Source organism: Rhinolophus ferrumequinum, chromosome 16 (genome assembly GCF_004115265.2).
Source record: "Rhinolophus ferrumequinum isolate MPI-CBG mRhiFer1 chromosome 16, mRhiFer1_v1.p, whole genome shotgun sequence".
Classification (NCBI taxonomy): domain Eukaryota; kingdom Metazoa; phylum Chordata; class Mammalia; order Chiroptera; family Rhinolophidae; genus Rhinolophus; species Rhinolophus ferrumequinum.
Window position 1 is genome coordinate 21,402,056 of NC_046299.1, and position 13,020 is coordinate 21,415,075.

General features: G+C 37.9%; 1 protein-coding gene across 2 annotated transcripts in view; it reads right to left on the reverse strand.

Annotated features, from left to right (window-relative positions):
- Positions 1-12,006, reverse strand: part of SLK (STE20 like kinase) — a 42,108-nt gene extending 30,102 nt beyond the window's left edge. The window contains exons 1-2 of one of the 2 annotated variants that reach the window (XM_033130346.1): positions 11,246-12,005; positions 992-1,156 (exon numbers count right to left, since the gene is read on the reverse strand). In XM_033130346.1, the coding sequence (XP_032986237.1) occupies positions 992-1,156; positions 11,246-11,395 (315 nt within the window). In that variant the 5' untranslated portion in view covers positions 11,396-12,005. Of the gene's footprint in view, positions 1-991; positions 1,157-11,245 lie in introns of both variants that reach the window. The other variant, XM_033130345.1, reaches the window with a different exon arrangement.
- Positions 12,007-13,020: the final 1,014 nt, after the last annotated feature.

Here is a 13,020-nt window from a genome sequence, read left to right on the forward strand (position 1 = left end):
CCATACTAATAATAACTATAGGAAAATTTTTTAAATTACATATCTTAACAAATTGCATAGCTCCCTATTTTGTTTTCCCTCTATATAATAACATTTTATTTTTCACAGGTGCTTGCCAATTATAAATTGTTTTCAAATGAATTATATCATTTGAAAAATAATTTGGGAGATAGATCATTACTCACCCTATAGGTGAGTACACAGACTCATAAAGGGTAATTGACTTATGCAAGCTCCTAGCTAGCAGCACCACGATCAAAATATATAGGACTTTTGATTCCGTCAGCTATTACTTGTGCTACCTACTCTTCTCTCATAACACTTTGCTGCTTCCTTCAAGGAGAAAAACGAAAAATCCATTTCAAAAAGCCTTATTGATTAGTGTTGGTGCAGAGCAAGTGATTGGTTGTTATAACAAAAATTAATATTTTATTTCTATTATCTATTTGTGCCTAATAGTTCCAAAAAATGAACAAAATGTATATATAGCCTTAGCCACTTAGTACATTATATACTAAAGCTGGGCCTGATAATATAGAAGATAAATATTTAACATTTCTAGTAACCATTTTATAATTTATTCATCATGTAGAAAAAGTTTAGGGTAAAAAAATTACAAACAATTTCTAGGAAAACAAAAACAACTTTAAAAAAAATTTTAAGTAAATGCTTCAATTTAAATTACAAGCAAGAAAAGGAAGGCCATCTAATTTCCTAATTTCGGAAACTTAATATTCTTAACCAAGTTTTTCAATTTGGGTGCAACGTCAAATAATCATAAAATATGGTACAATACGAAATATACATCTGAATATCTGTTGAAGCTAAGGATAATTATGCTGTGGATGAATTTCTCATCAACCCTCATTCAAGTAACACAAGTAATGAAACAGAAGAGGTAATATGTAAAGTAGGCTTTCACAACTTATAAACCTCTTTTGGACAATTAACTCATTTTGACTACTGCTATAAATCAACAGAAAATATTTACCCAAAGATTGTTCTCATAATAGAAGGCATCTAGAAGCTTGACTATATTTGGGTGATCACAAGATGCTAATATATCAATTTCAACCATGTAATCTTCAAGTTCTTCTTCAGATTTGGTGTCAATCACCTTTGCAGCAGCTAAAACATTGGTCTCTTTATTCTGGGCCTAAAAATGAAAGTAGCAGAAATGTCACAATGCATACTTGATTTTTCAACAAACTTTATTTTTTAGAATAGTTTTAGGTTCACAGCAAAGTTGAGAAGTACAGAACGTTCCCATATACCCACCCCCACTTCTACACATGCACAGCCTCCCCCACTATCAAGATTCCACACCAGAATGGTACATTTGTTACAACTAAGGACCTATACTGACATACCATTATCACCCATAGACTATAGTTTACATTTGAATTCACTCTTGGTGGGCATTCTATGGGTTTTGACAACTGTATGACATGTATCCACCACTATAATATCATACAGAATAGTTTCACGGCCCCAAAAAATCCTCTATGCTCTCTACCTGTTCATCCCTCCCCTCTTGCTAACCCCTGGCAACGACAGGTCTTTTACTCCACAGTTTTGTTTTTCCAGAATGTCATACAGTTGGAATCTTACATACTGTAGCCTTTTCAGATTAGCTTCTTTCACTTAGTAACATGCACTAAAGGTTCCTCCATGTCCTTTCACAGTTTGGTAGCTCACTTCTTTTTAGCATTGAATAATACAGTTCATTACATAGATGTGCCACAGTTTATCCATTCACCTACTGAAGGTATCGTGTTTTTTTCCAAGTTTCAGCAATTATGAATATAGCTGCTATAAACATATATGTGCAGGTTTTTGTGTGGACATAAGTTTTGAACTCCTTTGGGTAAATGCCAAGGAGCACAATTACTGGATCATCTGGTAAGAATGTTTAGTTTTGTAAGAAACTGCCAAACTGTCTTTCCAAGTAGATGGATCGTTTTGCATTCCCTCCAGTGAATGGCAGTTCACTGTAGAGCCACATTATCACCAGCATTTGGTGTTGTCAGTGTTTTAGATTTTCACCATTCTAACGTAGGTGTATAGTGGTATCTCCTTGCTTTAATTTGCAATTCTCTTAATGACATATGATGTCAAGCATCTTTTCATAAGCTTATTAGCCATCTATATGTCTTCTTTGGTGAGGTGTCTGTCCAGATCTTTTGCCAATTTTTTAATCAGATTGTTGGTTTTCTAATTGTGGAATTTTAAGAGTTCTTTATATATTTTGAATAACAGTACTTTATCCCATGTCTTCTGCAAATATTTTCTTCCAGTTAGTAGCTTGTCTTCTCATTCTTTTGATATATTTATTTTTTTAAATAAAAGCCTAAACATAAATATAAATTAATGCATACTATGCACCAATACCAAGTACATATCTTAATCAGGTCTTACAATACTAATTAGGCTTTTTAAAGACATTTCAATATTTTAAGTTATCACTTCAGCAAAACTGGAACTATTACCTTAAAATACAGAAAAAAATACCAAGCTGTTAAAGGCCACCAATGAATGTTTCAATAAATATCCAAATTCCTCTTTTAAGAATTTATAATGAGATAATTTTATAAAACAAAAAATATGCATATAAAAAACTACCCATCAAAGCACTATTTACAATAAGGACAACTGAATCAGCCTTAATATCCACTCACAAGAACCTGCTTAAATCACTCAACATAATTCTACCATGGAACATTAATATTTCTTAAGATGGAAAAACAGCCACAACACATAACTGAATGAGAAAGAGGCAACTTACTAAACATGAGAGGTTATGTAATTTTACAAAAACTACACATCCATTTTCACACATGAATAGCTGCATAAAAAGTATCTGGAAAGACATCATTAGTGACGATAGTGGAATTTCAGGTGCTTTGACTTTTATATTTTTTATATTGTTTGAACTTTTAAAAATGGACACGTATTATTTTTAAAGAAGCAGTAAGTAATTAAAGAATCAGTACATGGGAGATTTCTTAGTGATCTATTATCTAACCTTGACGATGATGATGAAAAGAATAAGCAAAGCACGTATCAGCCTGTAAATGGGAATTTTTGTCAAGAGAAAAATTCTGAGCTGTCCTAAATTAAATTACAGCAGAGAGAAGAGTGATAGAGAGACAGGAATAATTAACCAGTTAATAGCTGTGGGACTACTAACAAGACTGCTCACATTCCTGAATGTATGTTGGAGCTCTGAATCAACCTCCAGGGTCTATTACCTCACCACTAGGCACCACTGTATACTGCATAACTTTCCAGACTGTGACCCGCAACCAATGAAGTAGTAGTAAATATTTCTTCCTTACAGACTGTGTATCTACCATAGAACTGCCCCACTTCACCTTTTCCCTGCTCACCCCTTATCTGTAGCCAATGTAAATTCTTTCAAAACAACGTACATCTTTCTTCCCCAAAACAGAATTTATACGAGGTTGGACAATTAAGTTCACGAACTCATCCTAGAAAAAGTGCTACATACCTCATTGCTGAATATCACTACGGTCACCTTCGAAGTACTCCCCTTGGGAAGCTATGCCCCAATACCATTGCCTAGTCCACCCTTCAAAGCAATTTTGGAACTCTTTTTCTAGAATGGCCATCAGAGCTGTTGTCATATTACCCTTGATGTCCTGAATGTCATCGAAACATCTTCCTTTCAATATTTCCTTTATCTTCGGGTAAATAAAAGTCATTGGGGGCCAGATTAGGTGAGTAGGGAGGGTGTTCCAATACAGTTATTTGTTTCTGGCTAAAAACTCCCTCACAGACAGTGCTGTGTGAGCTGGTGCATTGTCGTGATGCAAGAGCCATGAATTGTTGGTGAAAAGTTCAGGTCGTCTACCTTTTTCATGCAGCCTTTTCAGCACTTCCAAATAGTAAACTTGGTTAACTGTTTGTCCAGTTGGTACAAATTCATAATGAATAATCCCTCTGATATCCAAAAAGGTTAGCAACATCATTGCCAACAAGTTCGTGAAATTAATTGTCCGACCTCAACTTAATTATCCAACCTTTTATATTCCAACAAGGAAGAAAAACTGCCAATTAAACTATGACAACACTTTATGATTTAGAATTTTTATGTTATACCTTTTTAAAAAACTCTTTTGGACCTATTTAGATTAAAAAATTGTTACTATGTATCTATTATCCTTGTGCATAAATAATTAAATACTTCATATTTAAGTTTTACTCTTCTGAATTACTTTTTCACTCAGAGTTATCTCATGTCTGTATTTTCCACACAATATCATCTCTGGCCACTAAAAGCTTTGTTAATGCAGCATTACTCCTCTACCACTGTTTCCAAAATTTTCTTCGAAGCCACTGCCTCTCATTTTGCAATTATAATGTTCATAATAGTTTCTTGATCTTACCACAGGTGCTAAAAGATTTTTAGGGAACAACTGGGACTCACATTCTCTCTTCAAAATGTCTTTAAATAGTTTAATTGAAACATCAAGGGATTGAACTGTATGATACCAGGGATACAACTAAGTTCAATGACAAACATATCACGACCTCCCCCCGGCCAATAATAATACTAAGGCATCAATCAATAAAGGATATATCCCAATTTCAGAAATGTTAAAAAGCAAAAAGTCTGTCATAACTGGTATAATACAGCATCAAGTTTATATCTCTAAGAAAGATACTACATTTGAGCCAATAATAACAATTAGAACTCACCCTCCCCTAAGTCAGAGGAAATAAGCCAGTGAGAGATAAGCCCTTCTCTCACCATTTTACTGTAACACTTCGGGAAGACAAGAGACCAGTCGAACTGTCCTTGAAGAGCAACACTATAAAATGTAAGCCCTCATAGGAGACCAAGGATATTGTGAGTGGAGTTAAAAGGCATCCTACTCCTGCCTGCTTCTACGGATGTCTTGAGAGATTTTAAAGATGTGTCTTTTACTTGTGAACGGAATGGCATGAAGGGGAAAAGAAACTAACACTAGAAAATATCTGAAGTTCTTTATAGTAACAAATTTCACTATTCCATTCTCCTGGATCTACTCGTGAAACCAACAATGGTACCATTTGGTTTAATGTAAGTAATAAATAAAAGTTACATTAGAAAGTATAGTGCCTCCTACATTGTTGCTTGAAAATAACTTGATTATTCATCAGGATCTAGTTCTAGAGAACTCTGAATCAAAACTGAAATAAACATTGATAAGCATGTGAAACTATACTTTAAACAAATATAATATAAAGTGTTAAAAAGAAACAGTCTCATCTATCTACTACCTAAAAGCATGAAAATTGTTCACATGAAGACTTAATGAAATGACTAAACAAATGTTAATAAAAACAAGAACGGAATAACAAACACCCAGGTATTACTTTAAAGAAGATATAACTTCTATTGATAAAAAGTTCTGAGATCAGTCACGACAACTTAAAAATCACTGTACTTTTATTATTTTCATGAATCATGAATAGAGCTTGGCCAGTTTACATAAACAAATAGGAGGATACAGGGAAACATAACTTATTAAGTTTCCTGCACTGGTTTCATGTTCTAAACAAAGTAGGGTAAAAATTACATCCTCTTATATTACTCTTGTTTCAACAGTGGTTATCTTCCTGGGTGATGAGGAACAAGCAATTTTTAAATTTTCGTTTATTTTCTTTCTATATTTCTACATTTTCTAAGACTACGTAATACTTCCATAATGAGAAATGTATTTTAATAAAATTCTCAGCTGGAAATCAAAAAGACCAGCGCAGAAAATATAGATAGATGACTTTAGTATCACAGAGGTATTTGTCAATCAAAAGAGAAAGGAAAAAAAAATAAAGAAGGATAAATACCAAAAGAATCTAAAAGACTAAGAATAAAAAGAAATGAATTCATTCACTTCAATAATCATTAGGATTGACTCTATTGATTTGGATGATTTGGATCTCAAGGTTGAGAGCTCAAAGATATTCCTCCTCCAACCAAGACAAGAAGACCCTTGCTGTCCAGTGCATAAAAACGTTCAACCCTAACAAAATATGAAAACTAAACAAACCAAATCACAGTTCATGAACATCTACTATTACATGTAAGGCATTAGTTGGAGGTGTAGAAAACACAAAGACAAACAGCACCCCACAGATAATCTGTTCTCAGAAAGAAATGCAAAATAAAAATCTATTAAAGTATGCTCAAGAACTGGTCTGCTAAAATCAATTCATTCTTTCAAGAAATACTGAGTACCTTCTATATGTCAGGCACTGTTCCAGATGCTGACAATGTGAAAAAATTACAAAATCCCTCTGTCCTTGTGGCACTTATAATTTTGTGGAGAGGACAGTCAACAGGCAAATTTAAAAAGTAGAGAGTATGTTAGTGATTAGTACTATGGAAAAAATAAAGTAAGAAGACAGACAAGGAGATGGGTTGGGGGGTGGGAGGAATACACAGGGAAGAGGTTACAATTTAAATAGGGTAGTTAAGTTAGATTTCACTGAGAAAGTGATATTTGAGCTTACCAGAATTAGTCAAGTTCAATGATTGTTTTTTGAACTATGTAGTTAAATTGGAAATTTTAGTATTTTGCAAAGAAATAGGGTCTAAAAATCAAGAATGCTATTCTATATAATAGTATCCATTATGCTATTAGATGATATTCATTGAACAATGATCCTGTGCCAAGCACTGTTCTCTGCACTCTCCATTTATTAGCTTATTTAATATTTGTACCAATCGGCGCCCAGCGAGAAAAAAAGAAATCACATTGATTATTTTAATAGAATTTAATATAAATAATTATTGACTCTGTTGTTAACTCGGTAAGAAAAAAGATAAAGAGAAAGTGAAGGGTCAGGGAGGTAGTAACAACTGCAGGAAAAAGCTACTACCCTAGGACCAGAGGAGCCAAGGGAAGGGACTGGAATTATTAAAACTCAGAAAATTGGAGGAAAGATTCTGCAGACCTGTAACTCAGGTCCCTGACGAAAGAGTGTTGTTCAGCTGCTTCTGGCATCTCTGAACTTGGAAGAGTGGTCTTTTGGGACGAGGATACCTTTTGAGAAAGGGGACCAGCCAACTGGAGCTGGTGTCATGAAGGGCTGTGATGAGGTTGGAAAAACTACAAACTGGATTCAACTGCTGTTGCTGGGGTGAAGAATTTCCACTAGGATGATAGTCATAGTAACAGCAAAGCAGACAGGGAGCCCACAGGAAACAGAGAAAGGTGCAAGTCCTCTCTTCCTCCTCCTCCTTGCAGGCTCCCTCTAGTGCTATATATTTGTGAAAACTAAAAGTGCGCAGCTAGCAAGGTAGAAATATGATTTGCAAAATGGTTAAAATCCAGAATACACTACAAATAAACAAGAAAAAGACATCCAACAGACTTGAACACAAAAGAAGAAATCCAATTTACCAATAAACCTATGAAAAGAATTACTTATTAGGAGTCAGAAAAATGAATTAAAATCACAATAAAAAAATATAATATCTGATTGCCAAAACTGAAAAATACTGACAATACCAAATGTTCTTGAGGATGCAGAGCAAGGAAATTCTCATGTGCTGCCGGTGGGAGTGTAAATTGGTATAGTCTGGCATCGTCCAGTAAAATTCAAGATACACTACCCTATAACCCAGCAATCCAACTCCTGAGTTAAGTCTTAGAGAAACTCATGCATATATGCATCAGCATTGTGTATAAAAGCCAAAAACTGGAAACAATTGATATACCCATTAACAGTACAATGGTAAATAATTTAACCATATAATTGAATTCTATGCAATAATGAAAACTAACTACAGCTCTAGGTGATAACAAAGATGAACCTCAAAAACATAATGCTGCTTTTGAATACACTCAATATGATTCCATTCATATAAAGTTCAAGTGCACACAAAATTGAATTTATAATGTTTAGGCATATACACCTAGATGGTAAGCTATTAAAAAAAGCAAAGAAATAAATAAAGATAGAATAATGGTTTTCTTTAGGGGGAGACAGGGATCAATTCAGAAGGGAGATGGGAGGGATTCAGCGGTAATGGCAGAATTCCTTGCCTCTGATAATTAATACAAGTTCACTTTGTTGTTTGCAAAATATACAAGTTTTTGTCCTTTTCAATACAAAGATTATATAGTTCACTATTTTAAAAAAGGTACACACCCATGAGTGCTATAAAAAGAATCACCTTCATCCAGCATACAGTCAGTTCAGCTTCAATTCAATACATAATTTTATGTCACTCTTTTTTTTCTTGTTAAAAACAGAATCCAAAAGTTGAAAAAACTTGTGAGGGATATTACATATTTTCATTTATATGTAAAAGAATACTACATTAAAAACAGAAAATAAAAAGATAAAAAAATAGAAGTCAGAAACTTAAAAAAAGAGAAAATAAATTAAAAATAGAGAAGTTCTTTCAGGGAAGAAAATAACTGTTACAAAGTTGTGTAGAGATGAACTGAGTGGAAAGAATACCACTATATGATGGGAAAATGTTTCACATTTAAGTACATAAAATGACCGCCGATTTACAATTTAATCTTTGTAAGTTACTAATGTCTATAAACAAATGATAAAATCAATTTTAGAAAGTTTTCTGTTGTTACGTACAACATTACATTAAGGTTTGATAACTTCCTCCACACACACACAGAATTGTATAAATTTAAAATTTCTAAAGTACATTGGAAAACAAAAACTTTTTAGGGAAAACAGATCAGATAAGTTTAAATTTTCTTTTTAAAAAAACTCAGAGCCTTGGAAGCACAGAATAGTGAAGCAAAAAGATGCAAAGAATTCATGCTCTTCAAATATCACACTAAAATAGTCAGCAAGCCCATAAAATTATCCTTGACACAATTTTATAGTGTTCAATTACATGGAATAAGCCTCTTGTTTTTAAGAAAATTTTCAATTGACGTCTTACTATAGAAAAATATGCTACGGTTTACAGGGTCATTAAAGAATTAAATCACAGAACGTTAGTATGGCCACACAATCATTCTGTGCCATGGGAAAACAAGAAAATGGTTCACTATCTTCATAGGTCCCTTTTCCTGTCCCATCCTATATTTTGCTTCTGAGCTCTAAATATAATAACAGTAATTTCTACCATTTACTGAACCCGTTTTATGTGTCTTATATTTATTACCTCCTTTAATTCTGACACACTGAGGAGTAGGTCTTACTGATGAAGAAAATGAGACATGGAACAATTAAGCAATTTGTCCATGCTCATAGGCTGCTACTGAGGGAGTCCAGAATAGTACAACTCCAGAGCCAGTGTCTTAATAATACAGTGTTCATATTCAATAATACATTTATACCATTAAAACTGCCCATAATCACCTACTAACCACTGGATTTCAGATGCCTTGAGGATTTATTTTTGTCTTTCCTAGACAACTGCATACTCACAGAACATTAACGGGTGAAAGAATCTTAACAAACGTTTAGGGAAATCTATGATTTTCCAGCTAAGCAAACAGAAGTCCAGAGGAGTGTAGGGCTCTGTCCAAAACCACAAAGCGGGTTTGTGACAGCCAGCCCAAAAACACAATTCTTGACTCCCAGGAGCAATCCTCCCACTGCACTAAAAACCTTTCCTACCATACATCTACATGGTAAGCTCTTGCTGAAACTCATACTCTACCCTCCACACCAGTACTGAAGTTTATTTTGCCAAGTTTCAAAGCATACAATAACCTCAATACCACTCACATGTAGTAACCCATTCTTTCAGCAAATATATAGAGAGATGCACTATGTGCTAAGGCAACTGAAATAGTCATCAAGTCCAGAAAACGTACACCATAATTTTTGATGAGCCCAAATGTACATCACAATTTTTGCCCCAGCCTTATCATAAAAACACAAACATATTAACTATAATATGTGACAAGTGCCATAGTAGCCATGTGAACAATGTGTTTTGAAAGCAGAGGAGTGGATATTTCAGCCTGAGTAAAGAACGAGAAAGACTAGGGGCTGTGAGTTTCATCTGTGACAGTGCAAAGACACAGAAGTGTGATGGTGCTTAGAAAGAAAGAAAAATGCTATCACTTTTACCAATAGACATTAAAGTAAAAAACAGTAAGAAACATGGGTCAGAAGACCTGAGTTCAAATTTAAACTGACTCTGAACAATTTCTGAGTCTCAGTGTCCTCTTCTGTGAAATATAGATACTACTGCCCTGCCTACCTCACAGGGCTTTTGTGGGGCCAAATTATGTGAAAGTGCTTTCAAAACTACAAAGTCCTATTGAAAAATAGTTATTTATGTTTTCACATCTAGGCAACCCTGTGGGTCCTTCCCCTAACCTGTGTCTCATAAAAACCTCACCCTTCAGGACGAAAATATTCCAATGACATCATTCATATACTCCTTATGAGGTAGTAAACAGTTAACATTAATGCCTTCAGGTTGAAACATCAAACCTCTTTCTACTGATTGGTGTGTGTGTGTATATATGTATATATGTATGTATATGTATGTATAAATGTATATGTGTATATAAATATACATACATATATACATGTATATACATACACACACATATATATATATAATATGTGTGTGTTTTTAATTTCTTAAACGCTGTTACTGACTTCTAGTCAATGCTTACTATAATTAGACTTAGAAACTAGTACCAGATGCAGGTTTTCTTCTGGAATTTTTCTATCAGAAATTCCATTCCATTTTATAGTATGTTGTCAAGCAACCAACTCAAGAATAGTCTGCAAGCAGAAATCACTTTGCTCTCACCCCAAGAGACTGGTTATGTTTTAGCTATAGACACCTATATGTCCTGAACCCTAAAAAAGGAACTGTTTTAGTACAAGCACACGACTGCCAACAACAAATAGACAAATACAAATCCACTGAAAAGTATAATGAGTTTCTATAAGTATGATTTTAAAATACTCGAGGACCACAGTCTGACCCCTGCTTTGAATTAAAGAACGCCATCATTTCCTTTCAAGTTTGACAGCGTAAACTGTATAACCTCGCCTCCCTTTAGCGATCAACTCTCTTTACACTACATCCAGGCCCCATTTTGTTCAACCTTAAATCCTGTCTTAGCTGCTCCGTGGATGATAACCTAAATAAAGTTCCAGAGCAAGTTTACGAAGTCAAAAGGGGCACGACACAGCAAAGGGACAAGGGGGACAAGAAATCCTAGTGCCACTTGGGCCAGTGGCTGTTTTATCTCACAAGTGCAACTTCCCTTTTTCTCCTTACCTTGTACACTTTCCCAAAGGCTCCGTCACCCAATTCTCCTATGATTTCCCAAAACTCCTCGGGGTTCAAGTCCCTCTTCACATGTTCATACTGTTTCTTCTTCTTCTCGCTCCCCAACTTGAAGATCTTACGGAAATTGAAGAAGGACATTTTTCCACCCAACAGAGTTCCTGGCACTTAAGGACTAAAACAACAATAAAAGGCAAAGTTTCTCCTCCCTCCTCTCCCGCGCGAGCCCGGCGGGCGACGGCGGGCGCGGGCTCTCCTAGCTCCCGCCGCTCCGGCCAGGCGTCCCTCGGGAAGGCGGGGCACGACTCGGGCTCTGAACCGGGGGGTGGGGGGGGTCTGCGCGGGCGATCCCTCCACCGAACCCGGCCCGCGGGCCGCGCGGTGGGCGCCTAGCCCCCGGCCTGCCCAAGGTAGGCGGCACCTGCCCGGACGCTCGTCCCAATCCGGCCCGGCCCGACGGGTCCGAGCGGTCCGGACGCCCGCGGACGCCGCGGTTTAGGCCCGTGTCACGGCGAGACTCCAGGGGCGGCGGCCACTCCGGGAGAGGGACGCAGTCGGCGACCTCTGAGGCCGGCAATCGACAGGCCGGGCTCTCCCGCCTCGGGCCGCGAGCCCAGGATTCCCTCCGCAGCTGTCTGCTCCCGCCGCGCGAGGCCCGCGCGTCCCCTCGGCTCGGGGTACCGCCGCCGCTTCGCTCCCTCCCCAGCCCACACGGCTTTGGTCTGGAGCGCGCACCGACGCCGACGCCGCAGCACGCCCGCGCGCTCCCCCGGCCGCGCGCCCCGCTCACCGCGCGCCCGCGCAGGGGCGTGCCCTCTGGCCCCGCGCACGCGCGTTGAGCTCAGCATGCTGGTGTCTCTGAGGGGCTCCGAGGCGTCCAGCGCGGTTGGCGACGCTGACGCTTGAGCTTTGCTACTTGAGGATTGCTCCAGGTTTGCCCTCCAGGCCCTAAATCCTGTCAGCCCACGGCTGTGGTGTAGTTGCCCCGTGGGCACGATTCTGTTGGTTGTGCTAGCGGATGTTGTCTCCATTCTGGATCTGGGAAAATTTGTAGCGTGAAAAATGAGCTGTCCGGATTGGAGACCGAAAGTGGACTTTTTCGCTCTCAAATGGGTCCCATAGTACAATGAGAGGGGGGGTATGTGTGATGCTGGGAGCTTTGGAGCCAGAGATTACCAGCTCTGTGACCTTAGGCGGTAACCTCTCCCAGCCTCAGTTTCTTCATTGTGGAGAGCAGTAAATGAGGCAATGGCTGTAAACCCATTGCACAGTGCCTGCTCTGGCAAACGCTCAATTTCAATTCTTGCTGTTGTTGCAAGTGTGCAGGTAAGATAGACATAGATGTATAAAAATCATTTAAGCCCACTTCTCGAGTGATGACTGCGATACTCCTTGAGGGTAATCTACCTTCTGGCCACTTCGCAGCTGTAATCCCAGTGCCACCCTTGTGACTCCATCTGAACCACTTACTAAGGCCCTGGCTTCCTGACCTGCCTCCAGCCCCTTGGACAGCACTACTGGAAGAATTTCTGGTGGGCGATGTAGGCGTTGGCTGCCATCTATCCGATAGCGACCCGCCTTCCCCTGCACCAGAAGGGAGGTCTTTCAGGGCAGTGGCTTGTTGCTTATGGTATCCAGATACCTGATGACATTCCTGGCGTATAATAGGAAGGCAGATCCCTTGAATGAATGGAGGTTATCTGGAGCAGAGGTCATGTTGCTGTCTATATAATACGTATCCACATACCCCTCCGCAACCATTTTGC